Source organism: Lactuca virosa, chromosome 6 (assembly GCF_052849685.1).
Source record: "Lactuca virosa cultivar CGN04683 chromosome 6, Lactuca_virosa_CGN04683_v6, whole genome shotgun sequence".
NCBI lineage: Eukaryota > Viridiplantae > Streptophyta > Magnoliopsida > Asterales > Asteraceae > Lactuca > Lactuca virosa.
The window spans coordinates 9,346,779-9,372,508 of NC_136431.1; the positions used below are offsets into that span (position 1 = coordinate 9,346,779).

The window sequence follows — 25,730 nt, forward strand, 5'->3', positions numbered from 1 at the left end:
AATTTAGGCATGCAAATTTGGGTCTCATGTTACGACAATTGGTATCAAGGTCGTACCTTGAAGATCTGCGCGATTTGTTTGTAGATAGATCTTGATTTGACAAATTCTTACATGATCAAATTTTGAACACACATTAAATTTTGATCCAAGAAATATTTCATGAGATCCTGTGATCTTTCATGAACCGATAATTCATAGTGGTTAAAGTTTTGTTGTTGATTTAATTGAGGTTCCTATATGTTGAACGCAACCTCTTCGGATTTAAGGTAAAAAGAAAACAATGAGGCAGTGCTGATCCGAATCGGTGTAAATGAGTCGTGAGTCAATGAAATTTGATTGAGAGTCAAGGTCAAAATTGGTGTTTGAGGGTATATGTGATTCCAAGTGCTTTCTGTGTGGTTCGTATTGAGTGGAGCATTTAATTGTGGATGTGGTTCGTATAATTGAAGAATGTTGGTCCGATTATGTATTTCAACGACCAAGTCAATATATGTGAAGGAAGCAATGATTTTGAAGCTCCAATTGAACAAAAGATTAGATGTTTGGAAAGAAAGGTATATATATATATATATATATATATATATATATATATATATATATATATATATATATATATATATATATATATATATATATATATATATTACTGAAAACTCAATTATCATTATTAGTGTTTAACTATTTTAACATGTTTATATTTATTTTTATTGTTTGGTAGGTAATGAAGAGTTGTGTTTAGAAGAACTCACTAGTCACTAGTAATATTATCTTTTTATGTAATTGGATAGAAAGGATAAACAAAGACATACCTTTGAATGATTTTTTTTTTTTTTATGTCATAGGTTTGAAAACTCTTATTTTGTTTTTTGAACTTAGTTTTATTTGCGAGTCTTATGTTTGGGACACATTCGTACCATTAAGTAAACAAATTATTATTTTATATTAGTCGTGTTTGGTGTGTGATTTAGTTGAATTGTTTTCATGTTAGTAAAAAGATAACATAGTCGGGTTATGAAAAAAAATGATTATGCTCGTTTATCTTTTTGAAAGAAAAAACCATGATTCTTCAAATGTCAGTTAATTTCTAAATCAAACTACATAATATTCACAAATTATCATTAATCAATTACATCACTACCATCAATTTCCCTTGGCATAGACGTTGTAAATGCTCAAAGCATTTGAACACAACTTCCTCACGTTTTCATTCTTTTTAGCCACCTCCTTTACTTGACGAGTCTTCTTCCCAGCACTAATGCTCTTTCCACACGTCTCTGCCGTCGTCATTGCAGCCAGAATCTGAACCCTCACGTCCAACTGATCAGGCCCTGTCAACAATGCACTGGTCGCATCCGCCAGCATGTCCACGATGCTTGAGTAGCTCTGGCTACAATCTGCCAGCGTTTCCTCTTCTATCGTATCCTCCACAACGTCCTTCTCCTCTTCCTTTTGCCTCGTAATCTTTATGAACTCAGCTGTGGCCACCGCTTCACGCGATGCAGTCTGGAGTGCCACGAAGGTCGCCTGTTTCATGTTCTTAATGTCGCCGATGGATTGAGTCTTGAGGACAGAAATGCAGAAGGCTTTCTCCATAGATGGTTCGCATGCCTTAGCAATCACGTCTGGACTCACGGTTCGAGTTTCGTTTTCGATTGGGTGCATCACTGGATGAAGCCTCGCATACGCCCCAAGGAAGAGCGAAAAGAACACGAAGAAACATGTTGATGGACCCATGATGCTTGGTTTGTTAAGAATTATGAAAATTGGACTGTGGTACGGAAATTATTCTTGTTATAAGAATGAAGCTAAAATTACGGGGAGAATCTGGAAATTACTAAAGATAAGGGACTGGTATGGGGTGTAAGTAGATGAAGGACCTCCCATTGCGAGGAACATACGCCTAATGACCCGGTAATGTTTAGTGGTATGCGATAAGTACAACAATAGATCCTATACTTTGGCTTAAGTTGCAAATTAATCCTATCTAAACTATTTAATTACTATTTACTTGATATTATCTAAGGTCAGCTAAATCTTTACATGTGATTTATTTAAGTTCAATTAAGTCTTTACATGTGATATACTTAATTTTCTAATATGTAACTACACATATTATAATATTATATATGTTACCAAATCACAAATTTACTTTTTCAACGACATAATTGAGTAAATAGCACAAAAGACACTCAGTTTATACCAAAATTCTAATTTGACACTGTATTTTTTTTTCTTTTAAATTTGACACTGTGTTTTCCAATTTGTTACAATTCTGACCACTTGACCGGTCAACCAGGTTACATGCTGACGTGCAATGATGACGTGACATGCTGACATGATATGCTGACGTGTCAAAATTGAATTTTTTTTTTCTACAAAAAACACTAAGTTTTCGTTTTTTTCGATTTTGACACTAAGTTTAATTTTTTCTTTCAATTTTGACACTATTTTTTTGTTCAAAATCGAACATTATTTTTTTCAATTTTGTTCAATGTTGACAATTTTCTATTTGAAACCGTATAAATATTTTTTTAATATATTTAAACCGTATAAATATGTTTTTTTCAATTAAAAACCATAGTTTTATATAAATACAAGGTTTTTTTTACATTCAAACCATAATTTTATGTATAAATATGTATTAGTTATATAAAAACCGTATTTTATATTAAATACGCAACTTTAAAATGAGTTTTGAAGGTTTGGAGGCGTGTAGTCGATCAAAACCTGGATGTCAAGTTTGCAACCCGTGAAATTTTTACATCTTATTATAAGTTATGGTTAGTTTGATTCTCATGATATAACTAATGCATATTTATACATTATGCTTTGAATGTAAAAAAAAACACCTTGTATTTAAATAAAAATGTGGTTTTTAAACGAAAAAAATATATTTATACGATTTAAAATGTAGTAAAAAAATATATTTATACGGTTTCAAATGGAAATTGATAAAATTGAACAAAATTTGATAAATAATGTTCGATTTGGAACAAAAAAACATAGTGTCAAAATTGAAAGAAAAAATTAAATTTAGTGTCAAAATCGAAAAAAGTGAAAACTTAGTGTTTTTTGTGGGAAAAAAAAATCAATTTTGACACGTCAGCATGCCACGTCATCAAAACTGACACATCATCACGCCACGTCAGCATGTAACCTGGTTGACCGGTCAAGTGGTCAGAATTGTAACAAACTGAAAAATACAGTGTCAAATTTGAGACAAAAAAAAACACAGTGTCAAATTAAAATTTTGGTGTAAACTGAGTGTCTTTTGTGCTATTATCCTAATTTATTTAGATTTGTTAGAGACTAGCAGAGAAAGAAGAAGTTGCAACCAGATAAACCCCTCCTAAATCCCACTTATTTCCTCTCAACGATAAATTGACCCACATCCTTTTTTCCACTAGTCATCATCATCTACTTTGGTTATGCTAATTCAGTAATCGTTGCCTACTCGGGTCTCGTATCATATGGTTGCTCGTCTCCATCTACATCGTTCTCACCTACTTCAATCCTCATTTTTGGTTGGTATCATAAAAAATTTCCAATTTCATGAAGAAATTTTTTTTTTCATGATGATATTAATATATTATATTAATTCATAACACAGTTATAAACAGTGTAGTTTCTGTTTTTAAGATATTGGCTACCATATTCCTCAAGCTCCGATATTCACCACCATGTTTGTTTTTTTTGCTCTTTTGCCTACCGCCTACCATGTTTGTTTATATTTGCTCTTTTTATTTCTACCGCATTTACTGCCGAATAGAATTTCTACACATGTATGTATTTCCTTTTTCTATTATTTTATCACGTTCTTTTTCGTTTATTGCTGCCCCCTTTTATTTTTTCGTTTCCAGCTTTACGTTTTCAAACCCAACAAAATTACACTACATTCACCATTAAAAACATATATACAAAATAACAGTAAACTATACCACTAACATCTACCACGACACAAAAACAAAAACCATTAAAATAATACAATGGTGCATGGATCAATTCATAAACAATTTTACATAAACAAATTAAAAAAAAAATCACAATATTAAGATAAATGATCGCCGCCCGTTATGAAGAGTGATAAAAATGATAGATAAGAACAAACAATAAATATTTACAATCATAATGACCGCATGACCTACAATAATACAAACAACCACAACAACATAAACACATAAAAAAATACCTACAAAAAAGATCACACACTAGTTTAGTATAAAAACTCAGGTATATAAGTATCGATCAATATTTATAAGAGTGACAAAATGAGGGACACAATAAGAAAATGACCACTTATCATGTTTTATGGATAAGAAAAGTTAAGGATGGTGATTATACATGTCATAATACATGTATTAATTATAAGAGTACAAGAATACTTGCGATTGTTAAAAAGGATAAATAATTAAGCACTCAAAATATGTTATTACTAAGTGAAATCCGGGGACAACTTGTAAGCAATGGAAATATAAGCTAAATAGTCAAAGTTATAACACTTCCTGATTGAATAAGCTATATAATGCTTACAAATAAACAAGTATATGCTTGGAATGATTATTGTGCAATAGATAATGAGAATGATAAACCATGTTCTCTAGAGTGTTTGCCGTGCGGTATGGTACAGTATAGGGCCAAACCGCAAACTGCACATCATAAGAGATTAAGCAGTTTGAATTTTTTGAAAACCTCAAACACACCGTAAAAAATATAAACCATGCGGTATGATTTTGTGCGGACGATTTAGGTGCAGTTTATAGGCCTGATATGTTGTTTCTGAAACCTTGTTACTAACTATTCACTTAAACCCCTTTAAAATTTATTAAATAGGAAAAATTGCTATTGATTATTGTAAATAAAAAAAATCATAGAACATTTCAAATACAATAGTGAATGAAACGTATTATTTTTCCTTTTGAATTCCCCGATTACGAAAATCTTGCTTTTTTACTGTGGTTAAGTGGTTTACAATTTGGATACTTTTGTCATTTAATTCTTTACATTATTATCATAATAAAAACATTTTGAACCGCACTTTTGAATCGTGATTTTGTACCTAAAAATCGCAAACCGTAGTGCATAATACGATTTATAGAATTTACAGACCGTAAAGAGCACAAGGAGAGTCGAAAAATGCATTATGTGGTGGTGCGGACGGTTTGTACATTTTGATGAACGCCCTAATGCTCTCGTTATGCTCAAAAGTGGACAAAATAGGAAAATCACATAAAGGTGGGATAAGGAAGAAAACAAATGAACCTACATGCAGGTATATTTATGAAGTGAACTAGAAACTAGAAGTCCCAAAAAGATAGAACCAAATTGATTATATACAAAAAAAAAATACTTGAAAAATGAAGAAAATGAGACAAAACATGAGAAATTGTGTTGACATGTTCTACACATTATACTTCGATATTAATTGTATTTATACACGATATAATAGTCATTCGAAGTAAAGTGATGAAGAAATGTTAGGTTATTTGTAAGACATGTTTTCATGACATGTATTATTACGAGAGGTCTTAACTTGTTGATGAGACAAGTGAGGTGCTATTTGATGCATTATCAAAGAGAATGGTGTTGGCAAACTATTGAAAATACGTTAAGTGTGGAAGGGTAATGTACTTTGAATACGCGATGAGTAGGTAAAGAGGTACTCGACATTTGAGATAATACGTTGATACACTTAAATGGTGGTGAGGAACGCAACGCGTATATATGTTAAACGTAGCGTAAGAGATCGTAAGCTAACGTCATTTAAAAGAGGACGCGACGCGTACAGGGGCCTAACGCGACACATCGACACCGAATTAGTTGAAAGAGATATAGACAGAAACACGTCATTTAATTTTTATCCTCTTATTCAGCATACATGCTTCTGAGGAGCTCATGGATGATTTTTGGAAGTTGAAATAGATGGGAATCAAATGGAGATGCTTGGGAGATTGACTCCTTTTGCTTGTAACAAGGTATGAGGTTTCATTCTTGATTATTCAAACATTAGTAGGTGAATTTTGCGAAAAGGGGTTTGTAGTTCTTGGTTGATTATATGTGTTGAGTAATTGATAGAGAACATCAGTTAGAGAGTTTAGATGGTTGAATTATTGTAAAACCATAGTTAGATTCTTGAACTTGGAGAAATTGATTATGAACCCTAAATTGGTGAAATTGAACTTATATCCTAATCTAGTTGAGTGGTAGAGATAAGTTATAGGTGGAGTATAACTGATTTTGATATAAAAGTTGGTTAGGTGATTAATTCATCGATGAATGACTTGAAAATTTGTGTTATGAGTTTAATTAATGAAATGAGATTAAAGCTTACTGAAATTGTCACTTCAACATTGCGTTTATAGTTCATAATATAATGAAATATTATTAGGAAAAACATAATATATCTATTGTCATTGTCCATTAGTTCATCCTCCACTACATACACCGTTAGGTCGTCACATAATTAACTGGTCAATATGTAACGTCCGTAGATCCGGACCAGTCAATTTAGAGACGATAAGCATAAAAAAAATGATTTTTTTATGGAAGATTAATTAGAATGATTAATCTTAACCAAGTTGTAATATATGTCTCGAGGTTTCCGAAAATATAAAGAACGCCGAAATCCGAGTTATAACGAAGAAGTTATGACCTGTCGAAGTTTCGCGACAAACCGGCACGGGACTGAATGTCGTAAAAAGTGAGTTTTTGATAAACTACTTTTTGGCCTTAGTTATCTAAACGAAACTCGTAGTGTTCGTTAAACCGAGAATAGGTATAAAAAGAACGCCCAAATCTGACTTCGTATGAGGAAGTTATGATTTTTCGAAGTTTCAGCTTAGCAGTAGACAGCTAAAAACTCGAATTTTAGATCGAGTGATTTTTAGCCGACACGAACTAAATGAGAATCGAAGGTCTCGTCATTAGTAGGTCAACGGTAAAAAGTCTGATGAAAACCGACGTCGGATGAAGAAGTTATGAATTTTTAACGGATTTCCTGTCTCGGTCTGTTAAAAATAATAATATAAAAATTAAAGTCAAAATTAGCCGACGAAGTCTAAACGAAAGTTGTAGAGCGTAATTTTACCTACGCGTGCATATAAAGAATGTCAAAAACGGAGCTCGTATGCGAAAGTTATGGATTTTAGAAGTTTTGGCGCGAAAATCGAGAAAATTTGCATAGTCACGTTTTTGCCACGTCACCTTCGCTGAAAAAGTGCCACGTGTCCGAAATTGGTGAGTCATGCGAAGCCACGTGTCGCCTTCCCTCGCATGAACAGTAGCCGCGTGTCGGATTCTGATTCGACCGAAGGGAGGCCCAATCCGAAGCTCGCAGCTGGACCGAGCCTCGCACCGCCTAGCCTCTGAGCCTCGTACATGGGTCACTAGTCCGCGGTCCAATCAGCAGCTGCCACCGAGGCCTTCGCACGTGCAGCCACCTGCGCACCCTCGCCTGCGGACCCCACCACCAAGCCGACTTCGGACCCCTATAAATACAAGGGGTATGCGAGCCTTCTCGGGTACTTTTGGAATTTTGCCATCTTTCACCCCTTTCTTCATATTTTTCTTCGTCTTAGAATCCCCCAAAGCCCCGATATCGATTATAAGCCCCGGAATACGCAACGAAGTGCCCGTGAAGCCCGAAAAATTTATCTTTTCGGTTTCGAAGCCCGACCCTCGCAGAGCCCGGTTTCTGAATAAAACTCCCGGTTTTATTAGAAACGAACGTTTTAGGAAACGAATTGCTGCCCGGTTTTCATCAAAACATGTGAGTGTGTAGTTACTTTCACCTTACACATATATATGAAGTATTTTCTTTAAAATACGTGCTATGTGTAAATATATTAATTGTTTATTTGAAGTGACTGTTGTGTTGATATTTTATACAAGTTTTAAACTGTATATATATTTTTATCTACAAATATGTTGGGTAGAACATGGGTAGATAGTTGGTGTGTGATAAATTAAAGTGATGAGACGTTTCGACGTGATTTGAGATTCAGTCATCTAGCGGAGTTTGGATGACGACCATAGACTTTCTAGACAGTCCAGTGGGAAACATTAGCAGGTCCGCAACCTGTAGGTGTTAATGAATTTGGGTGTTCATTCGCTGTACTCCATCCCCCACAGGGTTGCCTTTAGGACATGTATGGCTGAGGAAACCCTTTAGCAGTAGTGTCCATCCCGTTGATATTCTTTAGGCTAGGTCCCTTGTGTTAAGTGTTTAGGGGCGTAAAGTGAGGATAACGGGAAATGGGTAATCAGGGTTATTGTTGATTGGTGAACTTAATAAGTTTATTATTATTGTGGGTTGAAAACCCTATATGCTCACCAGGCTCCCAAGCCTGACCCACTCAGCTTTTTATGTTACAGGTAGTGGACCCCGAGCATAGTCGGATGACGATGAGTGATTTTGGATTATAGACCAGTAGTTGTAAATAACTTTGTAAGACTTATAATGTCTTGTTTATGCTTTTAATCTGTATCGGAACATGACATCCCGAGGTTTTGATATAAAAAGATATTATATATTTCTTAAAGAAAGGTTTTGATAAATTTTTATCATGTTTGGTTTTGGAAACAAATTCCACAACACTTTTAATCAAATGATTACTCTGAGTTTATTTTAAAAAGCATAAACGAAATCGGTCTTTTCTGACCGTGAAATTGGAGATGTCACACAATATAGATATCAATTAATTCTTCAACAATAAAAACATGATTAACAAATCATGAAATCTTCTTCACAAATCAATACAATTACTTAGAAAAAATTGGCACGTGATTGTACACATTACAACATGGTTCCCTCACCAATTTTTTTTAAAAAATTCATGACATTGCGAGAAATCCATAAGGGAAAAAATGAACTTAAGTTATTGTAATTGTCGTGGAATCAAAATATCTTATAAGATTGGGAACAAAAACACCTTCATAAACCATTTGTATTACTATCAGCAACCCTCCAAAATTAATCAACATTGTAGAATAATTTGATGAAAAGAGAGATTTTAAATAGATATTATATTTACTCATAAACATACACAAGTGTGAGAAAAAGTAGCCATATTGTTGGATTTATTTTTGAACAGTAAGTAGTATATAAAAATAGTGAGCTAGCAATAAACAAAAATAACAACAGTTTAAGACATTCCCGTTCTGGAGAATTACACTAATCAGAGCAATTAAAGGAAATACCTTTTCTAGATCTGTCTTTTATCCAATCGAAAGCCATCAACTTCACCTTGCTAGCCAACATATTACAGTTCTTAAGCTTACCATTGAAGATATTATCATTCTTATATCTCCAATAAATCCAAGCAAAAGAAGAGAGCACACTCGTAACAGCCTTGAACGTGCTTATAGGGGTACCAGATGTAGCATCAGACCTGAGATGTGAATGAAGGGAGCTGCTAGAGACTAGAACCTGATTCCACTAATTGTGTGATAACAACATGCACCTCCTGGGCCACAGAACAATCCAAGAAGAGATGAGACTCCGTTTCTACCATTAAGTTACACAGGGGACATAAATTGGAACTAATAGGAACGCCAATTTTTTCACGATTACTACGAGTAAGCAGTCTTTATAGAAGAGATCTCCATATGAAAATATTCACTTTACCAGGCAGGGTTTTGTTCCACTAAGTATTGTGTTGAAGGGCATTTAGTAGTTGGTCGTCAATGATTTTTCTACATGATGCCACAGTAAACCAACCATCTTTATCTTCACTCCATCTCTATTTGTTATCCTGTAAAACAAAGAGCTCATTAATGTCAACCTGGTAGCGCATCAGGTGCATGTGGAAATGGTTAATGACCCCCCAAATTTCTCCTCTTCTAGCAACAACACTCGTACGCCCAATCCCACCATCAGGTGCATGCAGAGACTTGATTACTTCAACCCAAATTCTAGTATCTTCACATTTGAAGCGCCACCACTCAGAGGCGTAGGTACATTGAAGCCACAGTGGGCCTTGGCCCACCCTCACCAAGTTAGCTTACATACATTAATGCATATATATTATATTATATATATTTCCATTAAAAAAAATGAACTTTTGGACTCTTAGGGCCCACCCATTTAAACTAAAAACAAAAACTCTTTATCAGGTTTACATTTTTCGCCGGCAATTGCAGTAACCTACTCAAGATTCTATGGCAATTTAAATAATGTTCTCTGCATTCATCCATCAGGTACACATTTTTTATTATTATCTCTTAGTTACTCTTTTATATATATATATATATATATATATATATATATATATATATATATATATATATATATATATATATATATATATATATATATATATAGATGTTTCGTATTTTGTTTATTATCTTAATTACAATTATTTGCTTTATTTATATCTTACATAAAATTATTTGCATTGAAATTTATGTAGATTTTTACATTTTTATCGTATATTTGTATGTATTTTATAAATTAGGTTGTTAATTGTTGTTATGATTTGAATTATTGTATTATATTTGCTCTTGTATTATATTATATAAACTAGTTTTGTATAAGAATATACTACCTCCGTCCCAAATTGATAGTCCACTTTTGACTTTTGAAGTATTTTTTCTTCAACTTTGACCTTAAATATTTTTGTTTTTTGATAGATAATACTTGATACAAAATATATGAATTGATTGTATTTTAAATATTTTTTCATTGTTATAAGTTTTATCAAGTAATATATAACACAAATAAAAATATTTAAGATCAAAGTTGAAGAAAAAAGACTTCAAAAATCAAAAGTGGACTATCAATTTGGGACGAAGGGAGTATTATTTTGTTTGTAATTGATTTTTTTTTGTGATTAGTGTATTTTGTTGAGCAATGGGAACAAAACAAAAAAGATTAGATTCATTTTTCACGCGTAATGTTTTACCAAGATGCGAAGAGAACACATCATCATCATCATCACCAGTTGGAAAACCTCAACCACCTCCAGAAGTTGGTAACAATCTACCATCTTCAGCAACAAAGAAGCATGAACAAGCTTTGACGGTTGAAAATCCTAGCTTTTGTTCTATTGAACATGATCCTGGCCTACGTCCTCCTATATGGAAATATGCTGCCAATATAAAGGATGAAATCAGACGAGCATACTTAAGATCGGGGCCACATCAACCTGTGTTGCCTAAATATCCTCCATCTGGGTCAAAAAGTCATCCGCGACGCTTTCAGTCTAAATGGTATTCCGAATTTCCTTGGCTTGAGTATTCTAAAACTAAAGATAATGCATATTGTTTTTTTTTTGCTACCTTTTTCTTGAAGAATCAAATACACATAATGGTCATGATGCATTTACAATCAAGGGTTTTAAAAACTGGAACAAAGTTAAAGGGAAATATTATTCATTTTTGAAACATATAGGAGAAGGGCCAAACTCTCAACATAATATTGATGTACGATTTTGTGATACTTTGATGAATCAATCAGTACATATTGATAAAGTGATGCAAAAACAATCTGTTAATCAAATTGAAAAGAATAGGCTAAGGGTGAAAACATCAATAGATGTTGTTCGTTTTCTTTCATTTCAGGGGATTGCTTTTAGGGGACATGATGAGAAAATTGATTCAAAAAATCGTAGGAACTTCATTGAGTTGATCAAACACACGACTTCTTATAATGAAGAGGTTGCAAATGTCGTTTTAGAAAATGCACCCGGCAACGCAAAATATACTTCACCTGAGGTTCAGAAAGAAATTTTACATGTTTTTGCTGAGAAAGTGCGAAAAAAGATAGTTGAAGATATTTGTGAGTCTAAATATTGCATAATCGTGGATGAGGCAAGTGATGAAAGTAAGAAAGAACAAATGGTCATTATTCTTCGATATGTTGACAAAAAAGGTTACATACAAGAACGATTTTTTGATCTTGTCCATGTCAAAGATACATCATCTTCCACTTTGTATTCTTCTATATGTGCAACTCTTACTTCTTACAAGCTTGCCATTGAGAATCTTCGTGGACAGGGGTATGATGGAGCTAGCAACATGCGTGGTGAATGGAAGGGATTACAAGCATTATTTCTTAAGGATTATCCATGTGCTTATTATATACATTGTATGGCCCATCGGTTACAACTTGCATTGGTTGCAGCAGCTAGAGAAGTAAACTTTGTACATGAATTTTTCCAAAATTTATCTTTCATTGTGGATGCCGTAGGTGCTTCTTGTAAACGCCAAGATGAGCTACAAGCTGCTCAAGCTGCTAAAATTGCAGAATTGCTAGAATCTGGTGAAATTGAAAGTGGTAAAGGGGCTAATCAGATTGGTACTTTCATGCGTGCCGGAGATACTCGTTGGAGCTCACATTATAATTCTATTAGCAGTCTTCTTCGGATGTATAGTCTAACTTGTACAGTTTTGGAAAACATAAAAAAAGCAGGCTCTAATTATAAAACAAAAGGTGATGCTAGTATTGCGTTGAAAAGAATGACATCTTTTGAGTTTGTTTTCATTTTACATATGATGAAACAGATTTTGGGAATTACTGATATTCTTTGTCAAGCTTTACAACAAAAGTCTCAAGACACCATAAGTGCAATCACAATGGTCTCCCATACGAAGAAATTGATTGAAACCCTTAGAGATAATGAATGGGGCTCTTTTCTTGATGACATAATTGAGTTTTGTAAGCAACATGACATTGAAATTTCGGAATTCAAAGATCCTTATTTTGAAGGGAGAAGCAACAGGAAGGGAGGTCATATTACTATTGAGCATCACTATCATTTTGATATATTTAATGAAACAATTGATTTTCAGTTATAGGAAATTGACACAAGGTTCAATGAAAGAGTTGTAGAGCTTTTAGAACTTAGTACTTCTTTGGATCCGAAAGAGGGATATAAACGCTTCAATTCTGATTCTATTTGTAAACTTGCAAAAAAATATTATTATCTTGATTTCACAGAACAGGAAATAGATGTTTTAAAATTTCAGTTGAAGCACTTTGAAGCTGATGTGAAGGACCATCCATTTTTGGGGAAGTTGTCATCTATTGTTGAATTATGTCAAGGTTTGGTAGAGACAGGAAAATCGAGTCATTACTATCTTATTGACAAGTTGATTCGGCTTGTGTTGACCTTACCGGTGTCTACTGCAACTACTGAGCGTGCATTTTCCACCATGAAAATTGTGAAGAATCGACTGCGTAATAAAATGGATGATGATTTTATTGCTGATAATCTGATTCTTTACATCGAGAAAGATATCGCTAAGATTTTTAGTATAGACTCTATTTTAGATGATTTTAATGATGTAAGAGAGCGTCGTGTGCAACTTAAATGAACAATTTACTTTTAAAATGCATACATTGTTACATTTTGTTATCATTTGAAGTATTTTGCTACTATTTTATATTTTGTAAAATTTTTGGCCTACCCTAGCACAAAATTCTGGCTACGCCACTGCCACCACTACTTAGTAAGTAAGGCATAGTTGAACGCTTTAAGACTACCAATCCCGAAACCTCCATTTTCCTTCGAGTTAAGAGCTTTGTTCCAAGCAACCTAGGTAATTTTTTGTTATCTAACCCTCCACCCCATAAAAACCTACATCTAGTACTCTCAAGGCGGTTAATAACCCCACTTGGGGCTTTAAAAAGCGAGAACATGTATAAACCAAGAGTCCTAAGTACTGTCTTACAAAGAACCAGACGACCTCCAAAGGATATATTTCTAGATTTCCAATTTGAGAGTTTATTGTTAAATTTATCAATTAATGTTACCCAATTAGCTTTTCGGCTTACACTAGAACCCACCGGAATACCAAGGTAGGTGAAGGGAAACTCTCCAACACTACAACTAATCCAATTCGCCATATCACCTAGTTGATTGATACTTACACCAATGCCATAAACCTTGCTCTTGGAGAGGTTAACTTTGAGGCCTGATGCAAGGTGGAAACACCTTAGAATCCTCAAGAGGTTAGAAGCATTCTCCTTTGAATATTCGCCCAAAAAATTAGCGTCGTCCGCATACTGAAAAAGAGATAAAGTGGGTCCATTATTTGGAAGAGATACCCCTTTATAAATACCATTATCCATGGCCTCCGACATTGTAATCTTTAAGGCTTCGACAACAATGATAAAGAGGAAAGATGAGAGAGGATTCCTCGTTCGAGCTTAAATTCCTTAGTTGGGTTTCCTTTAACAAGGACGGAAACCTTAGCCGAGTTCAAGCAAGCAAAAATCCACTTAATCCACCTATTATCAAAACCTATGAGATGTAGAATATTGTCTAAAAACTCCCAGCTAAGGCTGTCAAACGCCTTATCAAAATCAACTTAAAAAGAGAACATTCTTCTTTTTGTCTTTCTAACCCACAAGATAACTTCATTAACAATCAAAAAATTGTTAAGGATACTCCTACCATGCACATAAGAAAATTGCTCCTGGTTTATGACCGTGCCAATAACATTCTTAAACCGGTTAGCAAGAACTTTGGAAATAATCTTTTATATATATATATATATATATATATATATATATATATATATATATATATATATATATATATATATATATATATATAGAACCAATGAGGTTTATCGGTCTATAATCACTTATAAAAAGGGGGTCTTTGACTTTCGACACCAACGTGATAAACAAAGCGTTACTTCCGGGATTGATAATGGCGTATTCATGAAAATATTTCACTGCTTCAAAAATATATGAACTGATAATATTCCAAAACGTTTTAATGAAAGCAAAAGTGAAACCGTCGGTCCCTGGTGCGTTATCACTACCACAACTCCACACTGCCAGTTTAACCTCCTCTATAGAAAATGGGCGAACAAGGAAATCATTTTGGTCATTGAATATTCTTTTAACTTTGTTGTTGTGTAGCTTTGGCCTGTTATGAATCGGATCTTCGAACTTGTGATCGAAGAATTCAAAAAAAAAATTTATTGTGTCCGGGTTAGTAACCTACATGCCATTTATTTTTACCCATTTATATTAGACCCCTTGAGGTTAGCATTAATAATACCATGAAAGAAACTAGAGTTCTCATATCCCTCAATCAACCACTTACACATCGATTTCTGTTTGAGGTCGAGAATCCGCAAAGTTTCAATATCTTTAATTTTAACAATACTCTCTTCAAGCTCTTTTAAAGTGTTACCGTCAATAAAACCAGCTTCAATGAGTGTGTCGGCATCTCCAACCTTTTTTGTTAGGTAGTCAACATCAGCTTGGTTTTTTATTCTCTTTTCTCGGACTTCCACATGTTCAAATCAAACTTTTATAATCTCAACTTTCTAGAGAGTCTCTCAATCTTGGAAAAAACATTAAGACCTTGAGAGTATGAAACTGTGACTTGTGTGGATAACCTAGGCAATAATGTGTTTCATATTGATTCGTCCAATGGTGTGGACAAGGCATGTTTGTGGCATTGTCGTCTTGGGCACATAAACATGAAACGCATCGCCCAACTCCAAAAGGATGGACTGTTGGGGTCATGTGATCTTAGGACAGATGATGAATGCAAATCTTGTCTCTTGGGTAAGATGACAAAATCACCTTTCACTGGAACATGTGAAAGAGGTGAATGAATATTGGACGTAATCCATACGGATGTGTGTGGCCCATTCAGATCCACTACAAAAAGATGTTAATTGATATTATGTGACGTTTACGAATGATTATAGCAGATGTGGTTATATCTACTTGATCAAAAATAAATCAGAAACCTTTGAAAAGTTCAAAGAGTTTAAGCATGAAGTCGAGAATCAATTGGGCATGACGATAAAGATGCTCAGATCTGATAGAGGTGTTGAGTATCTTAGTATCGAGTTCCATGACTATCTTAAGGAATGTGGAATTGTTTCACAATTGACTCTTGCCAGAACACCACAACTCAATGGTATGGTTGAGAGGCGTAATCGAACCTTACTAGATATGGTTCGTTCCAAGATGAGTTGAGCTTCTTTTCCTATTCATTTATGGGGGTATGCCTTAGAGACAACCACCATATCGTGAATCTTGTTCCAACAAAGAAGGTTTCCAAAACACATCATGAGATCTGGACAGGGAAAGCTCCCTCGCTCGCACATATCAAAGTTTGGGGTTGTGAAACACTCGTAAGATGAGAGACTCATGACAAACTCAAACCCAAACCCGAGATGTGTTATTTCATTGGCTACCCATAAAAGTCCTTTGGATACTTGTTCTATAGACCTAGTGAGAATGTGGTTTTTGTAGCTCGAAGAGGAGTCTTTCGCGAAAGAGAGCTCATATTCAAAGAGGACAGTGGGAGTGCTATTGATCTTGAAGAAATTCAAGAGTCATCTAATCAAGGAACCTCATACTACACTAACACTCAACCTGAGGAAGTAATTCCAGTTGACAACTCATTACCCTTTGTCGATCCAGTAGAGTTAGCATGCCACCAATGTCCTATGGCTTCCATATTACATCGGATGGTGATACGTTTATCAGTGATAGAACAATAGTAAATTTGAATGAACCAGCTAACTACAAGGAAGCGATGGAGGGCCCTGAGGCTGCTAAATAGAAGGATGTACTAGAGAGTAAGATTCAGTTCATGTATGATAACCAAGTGTGGAACTTGGTTGATCATGTACCTGGTCGAAAGATACTCGTGTGCAAATTGATCTTCAAGAAGAAGACCGACATAGATGGGAAAGTACACACTTTCAAAGTGAGGCTGGTTGCAAAGGGCTTTACTCAAACCTAAGGGATTGACTATGATGAGACCTTTTCACCAGTAGCTAAGATGAAGTCTATCGGGATTATGCTTGTTATAACTACATTTCATGATTATGAAATTTGGCATATGGATGTTAAAACCGCTTTCCTTAATGGGAAGTTAACTAAGGACATCTATATTAGTCAGCCATAGGTTTTTATATATATGCCATGTTTCTTTGATAGAGTGTTTAAGCTTGAGAAATCCAACATCTCGCAGCTGTAATATTTGCTTCCATGAGAAAGTCAAAGAGTTTGGGTTCTCCAGAAGTGAAGATGAGTCATGCGTATATGTCAAAGCTAGTGGGATTATAGTGACCTTCCTGGTATTCTATATTGATGACATACACCTTATAGGAAACAACATTCCAACTTTGCAAGAAGTTAAGTCTTGGCTTGGAAAGTGTTTCGCTATGAAGGATCTAGGGGAAGTGGCCTATATTCTGGGAATAAGGGTTCATCAGAATAGAAAGAATCGTCTTATTAGGCTTTGCCAGAGTACATATTTGGATTTCAGTATGGAGAATTCAAATAAAGGATAATTGCCCATTCATAGTACTATTAAGTTGAGTAAGACTCAAAGTTCAAGTACCGATGAAGAGATAACTTACATGAGTCGAGTCCCATACGCTTCGTCTGTAGGATCGATCATGTATGCAACGACGTGTACTCGCCCTGATGTGTCTTATGCTTTGAGCATGTTTAGTCGATTTCAGGGAAATCCTGACAAAGCCCATTGGATTGCGGTGAAGAATATTCTTAAGTATATGCGAAGAACAAAAGACCCGTTCTTAGTTCTTGGCATCAATGATATGTTAAAAGTGAGTGGTTATAGTGACTCCAGCTTCTAAACAGACTGAGACAACTTTTGTTCGTAGTCTGGGTGGGTATTCTTATTGAATGGGGGAGCGGTTACTTGGAAGAGTTCCAAGCAAGACACGATTGATGATTCTACCTGTGAGTCATAGTACATTGCAGCGAGTGAAGCATCGAAGAAAGCGGCTTCGCTGAAGAACTTCATCGGAGATCTCAAAGTCGTTCTAACTATTCAAGAACCCATGTAACTCTTCTGTGATAATGAAGGCACGATTGCTTTGACAAAAGAACCAAAGGATCATGGTAGATCAAAGCATATTGATAGAAAGTACCATTATATTTGACATCGGGTGGAAGAAGGACACACTTTGGTGAAGAGAGTATCATGAGAATATAATGTTGCAGATCCTTTTACAAAGGCTCTGAGCAGAGTCAAATACTACCATCATGCTAGGAACATAGACTTAAGAGACGATATTAGTTTTAGTAGTTAGGTGATATTTTTGAAACTTGTAACAAAATAAGTGTAATTGATTTGGTGAATGAATAATAGAAAATTATTTATCAGTATCGTACTGCCTTATTCAATTATTTTTTCTTGTGTTTCTTTTTTGCATGTTTATACTTCCTAAGTAATTTGAATTATTCAAACTTCCACAGCCGTTCATACTTTTAGAAGTAAGTAGTGAATTAATACTGTCATGAATTGATTGTAGATTGTCGATTGAAGTTAAGACATTTCAATTGGAATTGCTACAATATTCATGAGTACTTTGAAAATAGAGATTTTAAGTATTGGATAAACCCTCACTTAGATATTACTTCATGGATCTTGTTACGAGTAATTCTAAGACGATAATATCTTCTATTCTTCAAACGGAAATACATAAGTTGTAATTTATGAACCGGTTGTGTATTGGTGTTACTTAAACGCATTAGTAACTTGATGTTATAAAACATAGTATCATATATGATTTGGTGAATAAATGTTACATTTATGTAATCAAAGTTTATTCGTTCCTTTTGCCCTAACATGAAAATCGATATCATTGGGCCCCTCGATAATTTGATGTTGACACTATAAGTGTTGGGTCCAGCCAGGACTAAATGATCTGTTCAATTGAAGTCCAATAAAGTCTTTACAAATTGGGAAATCGAGAAACAAAATCTTGGACACTAACATTGATTATGATCCATGTCTCGTGTTCATACAATATCTTGAAGAGAGAAGGAATAGATGATCACTTATCTTAGGGCCGACGGCTGATTTGAATCAGAGTTTGGCATTGGCTTAGGAAAGCACACTTTGCTGTTTACTTCCAGGTCTATATTTATAATTGTAGTTACAGACTTATCCAAGTGGGAGACTGTTTTATTAGGGTGTCTAACCAATAACTAAATTGGTATATTCTTGAATTAGAAACAAAGTTCTTTTTGGGTTGCCCTCAGAACTAGCAACTGTGAATGATTGCATTTAGAGAGAGGAAAATTTGTTAGTTTATTATGTGGATAATAAATTAATTGGAAATTGAAATAAATGATTTATTAATATATTATATGATTAATATATTAATTAGAAATTGTAATTATTAATTTAGAATTAATAAAAAATTAACTAGAATTAATTTTGGGATTAATTAGAATTAATTAAGGTGCACAAACTTTAGCTGAAAATGTTTAAAAGTTGAACAAATGAAGGGTTCCAAAACCTTCCCTTGTAGATGGTTTTGGAATGCCCTCATGGGCATTCTGGAATCCTCCCTGATATAAGGAAACCATATAACTACCTGGATTAAGTATATTATTATTTTATTTCAGATTAGGGTTTCCAGGGTTATCCTATCAGCTATAAATAGGACACCTTGGGTTCATAATTTTCATCCAACTTACCTACAATCAGAAGGGCCGAATTTCTGCTCCACTCTCCTCTGTCCTCTTGTGTTCTTGTAGTCAGGGTTTAAGTACAAACCAGTAGAGACATCATCTCTTTGGTGATAGGCTTTCGAAGTTCATCAACTACAAGGATTGGTGTGATTTGTTTGCAGTAACAAATCAAAAGGTATGTAACCCTAAACTTAGTAGTTTTCGAAATTCATTAGGGTTATGCTAGGCTTTGTTGTTCATTGTATGTTGCTTTCAAGGTGTATGACATAGACCAATTATAAGATGCATGTACCCTATTAATTGTTAATTGTTTTCCGCATTGTACATGTTTTGTTTTCTATAAAACCCATAATTATCGCTACTGCAACTCCACACTGCCAGTTTAACATCCTCTATAGAAAATGGGCGAACAAGGAACTCATTTTGGTCATCAGGTATCCTTTTAAATTTGTTGTTGTGTAGCTTTGGCCTGTTATGAATTGGTTCGTCGAACTTGTACTTGAAGAATTCAAACAATTGGTTTTTTATCGTGCTCGGGTTAGTAATCCACATGCCATTTATTTTATACACGAGACCCCTTGAGGTTAGCATTAATAATACCATGAAAGAAAGCATAGTTATGATCTCCCTCAATCAACCACTTACACCTTGATTTCTGTTTGAGATCGAGAATTCGAAAAGGTTCCATATCTTTAATTTTAACAATATTGTCTTCATGCTCTTTTAAAGTGTTACCGTCAATAAACCCAGCTTCAATGAGTGTGTCGATAGCCGCAACCTTTTTTGTGAGGTAGTCAACATCAACTTGGTTTTTCTCTTTTTTCTCGGACTTCCACATGCTCAACTTAGCCTTCACTAATCTCAACTTTCTAGAGTCTCTCAATCTTGGAAAAAACATTAAGACCTTGAGAGTTTTTAGACCATACAACAACCACAATATACTTTAAGTTCGGGTCCAATAACCAAGAATTAAAGAATCTAAATGGGGAGGGGCCATAGTATTGACAGTTGGTATCAAGGAGCAAAGGGTAGTGATCAGAATGTGTTGATGATTTTAGTGTCACCATGTCATTTTATGTAACCGCACCATGTCATTTTTTGTAACTGGAACTAACATGTGAGCTAAGGGGCTTCATAATTTCTACTCTAATATATGTACAGGTTGGTGCGGAGTTCACACATGTATAAGATTGAATTAGAAGCCGGTTCGACGACAAGTCGGGGGTCCTGGGGCAGCGCCCCTGGGTCTGGGGTTTCCAAAGGGGCGGCACCCCTTTGGCGGGGTCTAGGGGCAGCGCCCCTAGCGGGGTCCAAGGGGCAGAGCCCCTGGCTGGGGTCTCGTTGACTTGCTTCCAAAGCAACTTAGTGGAAAATTCAGATTCTTGAGGGTGATTATGGTAAAACTAACGAAACTCGTTAGTTTTGGTAACTCTAAATCTCCATTAATCCGGATTACCCTGACTTGCTTCCAAAGCAACTAATGACGGCCCAACCCTAATGAAACCCTATTTCCGTTTATTATATAAACGACTCTTCTTGTTGTGAAGTGATATCCTGAAAATCAACTCTCGTTTTCTTAAAACTTTCACAGAATCTTTCTAGCCAATTGGCTTACGATTTCTGTGCCTAGAATCGTAAGTGTCCATTTGGATTATCCTAGGCTGAATTTCTTGCAACCCATGCATATGGTAGAAATATCAGTTCGGAAAGTGTTCTCATGATTAGAGGTGTTCGTTTGGAAGGATCGGTTTAATCCGATCCGATCAAGTGAATCCAAATTAATTTCGGTTTTCAAAACGTAGATCCAAATAGTTCAAACTAAATTCAAATCCGATCCGATCAAACCAAATTATAATTCGGTTAGATCGGTTTTTTACAATTCGGTTTTCAAGAATCAAGACATTTCAACAAATATATAACTTTAGTATTAACTTACTCTATAATATAAACTAAAAAATATTGTTTAATTAGTTGTGAATTAAAACTTATAAATAACCATCAAGAAAAATATATTATACTTTATTACTTTATAGACAATTTTCTTTTAATAGAAGTACATATTAAAGTATTATAATAGATGAAAAATTTTAATATAATAAAAGAATAATTTAGTAAATTTATAAATTATTAAAGATATATATTAAAAAGAACAAAATAATAAAATGCAATTCAATTTTTTTGGACTATTCGGTTTTTATTTTATAAACCAAAACCAATCTGAAATCCAAAATAATAATTCGGTTTTGTTAAAAACCAATCCAAAAATCCGAATATTCGAGCCAAATAGTCCGATCCAAATTGTCCAATTGGACAATTCGGTTTTATCCAAATAGTGAACAGTCCTACTCACGATCTAAGTTGGTATCTAGATATCCACCACAAACCCTATTATTTCCTAAGAGAATGAAGCTTGGGTAAGGCGATCACGCTTGAGTTAGGCCACTTAGCATCAAAGGTGTTGGAGATTAGGAACCCGTCCAATTTACTTAGTTTGGACACATCCTTGGTCATCTACGTAAATCTTCTACCGCCAATGTTGATATCCAATAGACCCGTATGAAATTATTGAACAGCGTTGCACCTCTATGGTTGAAAACAGACCCTAGTCTCTCGTCAGAGGTTCTAACCTCGTTGAAGTCTCCACAACAAAGCCAAGATCTTTCACTATCATCCTCAATTACATTAGTTATCTCCTTCCACAAACCAACCTTGTTTTGGTGATGTTGAGGGCATAAACATTTATCAGACCACATTTGGCATCACGAGGCTTCCAAATGTCAGCCACAACAATGTAGTTTCTCTGAGTGTTGACAAAATCCACATCCAGTAATCTGGGGTCGCAAACGGACACGAGACCACCAGAGCTACAAGAACGGTTACCCCACACACTACGAATAAGACCATCTTTGATCACCTCCATTCTAGATTTTGAATACACAGAAACGTTACCCTGTTTCGAGAATACCGGCCATATCTTTTATCTCGGACCTTTAGTTTGTAGACCATACAATGAAACTGATGAAAACGAAAACAAAATTAAATTAGCTTTAAAGGTGATAATCGATCATATATAATAGAACATGCGAAAAACATACCTCAGTGTTAGATTGACAAAGCACCGATCGTTAGTTTAAGGGTTGATGAAGCGATCACTATTGTTTTCGAACATTAGGGTTTTTACTGTTGAGGGTGAAAAACAGTGAAAATATATAAGGTGGCTAGCCACTTTGGCAACTTCACCCGTGGATCATACCCACAAGCCCAAGTATATATTCAAATTCTCCTTTTCTCCAAAACGGATATATATACATTTACGACTTTATATTTTTACTATAAAAACAAATACTCAAAAAGAAATCATAAAAGAACATGAAAAATAGATATGTAAAAAAAAAAATCCTATATATCGACATGGCTCTTGCAATCTTGATCGGCGATACCCCAGCTCGTTACGTTAATGGCGATGGAACAGTTCATAGTAACCGTCACTTTTCTCTTAATAATGTTTAATATATTAACTCTACCATTAACCCTTGTATAACTTCGCACCATCAGCTTACCCGCCGTGAAATCACTTCCGAACTGTGGGTCTCCGGCCATCTTCGCCATCATCATCTCATACACCACCTTCAGTCTCATCGTCTTTCTAGCGTCAACCACCCCTCCGGGAACATCTGCCACTCCCACCACCGTCTCACGATAGACAAGACTTGAATTAAAAGTTTCAAACTTGAATTTCTCCACGTTAGTGTTCTTCATGGAGACGTCAGCCACCACAGTCAGATTAGCGTTCCGGTTGAGTAAATCTGTTGAGTTGACCTGGTCAAGTCCGATGATCGCCACTGAATTCATTCTGAGTTTTGGGTTTTTGATGTGGAGAACTGTGAAGCCGAGGACTATCATCACCACCGCGATGATGAGTACCACGGCGGCAATGATACCGCAGCAAACGGTGCATTTCAAGAAACCCTGTTGTTGTTTCTCCAATTCCGTCGATAAGGCTTCATCTACGCTGATGGAAAGAGGATGGATCTGGGGTTTCTCCGGCACAAATTTTTGATAACGTACGGACATGGTTGATCCAGGTGACAGGAAGGTGGTGCTGGGTGGAGTTCGGGGTGATGGAACCTGGAAGCTTATTTGTATTGTCCAGTCGGCCAGTCATGCGTCGACTTTGACCGTTGACGTGGAATTTGGGTCACATTCCAGAAAGAAGAATTTAGCAAGCAAGTTTAAGGTAGAGGACAAGATAATTGTTTTTTTTCAAATAAAATAAAGATAATAAAAAAAAATGACTTTGTAAATGACTACTTTTTATAAAGTAACATATTTTAAACTAACATATTTTAACATATATAATTGGGCGTGTTCCAGAAAGAAGAATTTTAACTTAACACATATGTAAACGACTATTTTTCACATTCCAGAAAGAAGAACTTATCTCAAGTAGTATTTTAAAAAAATTTAGCCTTTAATTTTATATAAACTAACATATTTTAAAAATTTATAACTATTTTTAACATATATAATTGGGCGTGTTCGTCAAAAATAGATGGTATCGGGTAGCTGATGGCTCGTAGCGTTTTGTTAAGCGCTACGTGAGGTTGTTTTTGGATTTGGAGCGTTTTATTTAAACTAAACGCAAAAAGCTTGTACTGTCAAACAAAACTCTTTGTTCAAAACGGAGCGTTTTGTTAAACACTAGAAGCTAAAAGCTCCCAAACGTTCAGAACGCTTCTTGCCAAACACAAACAATAAAAGTTATAGTTTTCATTAGTAGTTTTGATAAACATATCAATAATAATAACTAGAAAGGTTACCCCCGCTACGCGGGGGCTAGAAGCTTTTAATGTTGTTTCCGAATTGATAAATATGACAGACATAGAAAGTGCAAGGATGAAAAGTCCGGGCTTTGCCCCGGACAAAAAATGTAAAAGTTTTGACTGCAAGGACCAGAAGTGTGAAAATGGCTAAAGAATTAAAGGGGTAGGAATTAGCAACTTTTTAGAAAAGGGATCAAGTTGTCAAACCGTTAAAGTTTTGTGGCCAAACTTTAAATATTAAAAGGTTCCAAAAAAGTGTAAAAATATTGATTGCAAGGACCAAAAGTGTCAAAATGGGTAAAGAATAATGATCAAAGTTTCCAAAAAACATCCAAATTTAGTATTCCTAACTTCCAACAATAATACAGGGACCAATTCTGTCAAAAAAATGGGAAGTTGAATGTAACACAAACAAAAGGATATGAATAAATTAATTAAAGAAGTATAGGGACCGGATATGTAAATCAAGGGACCAAACCTGGACAAAGTATGTCAACTTCACTATTCCTGTCTTCCACAACTTTAATATATATATATATATATATATATATATATATATAATAATATGTATTTTTGTTCTCGTATATATATATATATATATATATATATATATATATATATATATATATATATATATATATATATAACATATCAATAATATGTATTTTTGTTCTCATATATATATATATATATATATATATATATATATATATATATATATATATATATATATATATATATATTAAAACTTTTTAATAATTACATCTACCTTTTTAAATCTAAAATGTTTAGTTTCATTATTTTTTTAACCATAGTACCATTTATAACTTCGTATTATAATACTTCGTTTTTAACTAAGTATATATAATTTTTTTCGGTGATGGTTTGCTGGTACAAGAAGGAAGTTCTGTAAAAAGCAACAGGAAGAATTGCTCAGATACCAGTGAGTGAGGCCTATTTGGGTCAGTATATCATTTTCTTCAAATTTCCAATTTGTGTTCGAATTGCATATATTTTTCTTGAAATTCCAGATTAGTTTCTTTTGTGTAAAATCTGAAATCTTTCTGAAATATGAATATAAAATGTATTTCTTTCATAAAAAAAATATACGACTTAATTATAACATAAAAAAATTCATAAAAGGTACAAAATAAACCCTACGACTGTCCGACCATTTTGGAGGATTTTCTTTCGACGGGTTCAAACTTTGTTCATCATCGTTTTTTATATTGCTTCTCCTTGTCCTACCTTTCTAGTATGTATCATAATGAGATTCGATGCTCATTAAGAAGGTTGGCAATGGAAACTTGGGAAGAAAAACGTGACTGTATCAAGGGCTTTTAACTCTAACTTTATAAAATGTAAAGGACATGTATATCAGAGTGTGTGTGATGAATTTTCCCGAAAAGATGGAATTGAAGGACGTATGACAACTTTTGTGATTGTCGTGGTCTTGTAGCAAACATTTATATAGC

At 34.5% G+C, this 25,730-nt stretch overlaps 4 protein-coding genes across 4 annotated transcripts; 1 reads left to right on the top strand and 3 right to left on the bottom strand.

Moving 5' to 3' along the window:
• Positions 1-1,140: 1,140 nt before the first annotated feature.
• LOC145121319 (uncharacterized) lies at positions 1,141-1,734 on the bottom strand. The gene has a single exon (XM_079057086.1). The coding sequence runs from the start codon at positions 1,732-1,734 to the stop codon at positions 1,141-1,143; it is 594 nt and encodes a 197-aa protein (XP_078913212.1).
• A 9,112-nt stretch (positions 1,735-10,846) lies between these two features.
• On the top strand, positions 10,847-13,311 carry LOC145121320 (uncharacterized). The gene is made up of 3 exons (XM_079057087.1): positions 10,847-11,177; positions 11,288-12,724; positions 12,935-13,311. Exons 1-3 carry the CDS (start codon positions 10,847-10,849, stop codon positions 13,309-13,311), a joined length of 2,145 nt encoding a protein of 714 aa, XP_078913213.1.
• Positions 13,312-14,261: 950 nt separating this feature from the next.
• On the bottom strand, positions 14,262-22,352 carry LOC145121321 (uncharacterized). The gene is made up of 5 exons (XM_079057088.1): positions 22,141-22,352; positions 20,033-20,316; positions 15,012-15,242; positions 14,560-14,892; positions 14,262-14,338 (listed from the first exon to the last, which is right to left on the bottom strand). Exons 1-5 carry the CDS (start codon positions 22,350-22,352, stop codon positions 14,262-14,264), a joined length of 1,137 nt encoding a protein of 378 aa, XP_078913214.1.
• A 286-nt stretch (positions 22,353-22,638) lies between these two features.
• LOC145120655 (late embryogenesis abundant protein At1g64065-like) lies at positions 22,639-23,554 on the bottom strand. The gene has a single exon (XM_079056458.1). The coding sequence runs from the start codon at positions 23,504-23,506 to the stop codon at positions 22,832-22,834; it is 675 nt and encodes a 224-aa protein (XP_078912584.1). The 5' UTR covers positions 23,507-23,554; the 3' UTR covers positions 22,639-22,831.
• Between the last annotated feature and the right edge of the window lie 2,176 nt (positions 23,555-25,730).

Bases quoted from the DNA above. Each gene is read 5' to 3' on its own strand.
- LOC145121319 (XM_079057086.1), bottom strand. From the start codon at position 1,734: ATGGGTCCATCAACATGTTTCTTCGTGTTCTTTTCGCTCTTCCTTGGG.
- LOC145121320 (XM_079057087.1), top strand. From the start codon at position 10,847: ATGGGAACAAAACAAAAAAGATTAGATTCATTTTTCACGCGTAATGTT. The intron at 11,178-11,287 runs GTCATCCGCGAC...TTTTTCTTGAAG, and splicing joins TCCTCCATCTGGGTCAAAAA to AATCAAATACACATAATGGT. The intron at 12,725-12,934 runs GTCATATTACTA...TTGATTTCACAG, and splicing joins GAGAAGCAACAGGAAGGGAG to AACAGGAAATAGATGTTTTA.
- LOC145121321 (XM_079057088.1), bottom strand. From the start codon at position 22,352: ATGGAGGTGATCAAAGATGGTCTTATTCGTAGTGTGTGGGGTAACCGT. The intron at 20,317-22,140 runs GTTGGTTTGTGG...GTTTTTTCCAAG, and splicing joins CTCAACATCACCAAAACAAG to ATTGAGAGACTCTAGAAAGT. The intron at 15,243-20,032 runs GTATTATTAATG...AACATGTGGAAG, and splicing joins TAACTATGCTTTCTTTCATG to TCCGAGAAAAGAGAATAAAA.
- LOC145120655 (XM_079056458.1), bottom strand. From the start codon at position 23,506: ATGTCCGTACGTTATCAAAAATTTGTGCCGGAGAAACCCCAGATCCAT.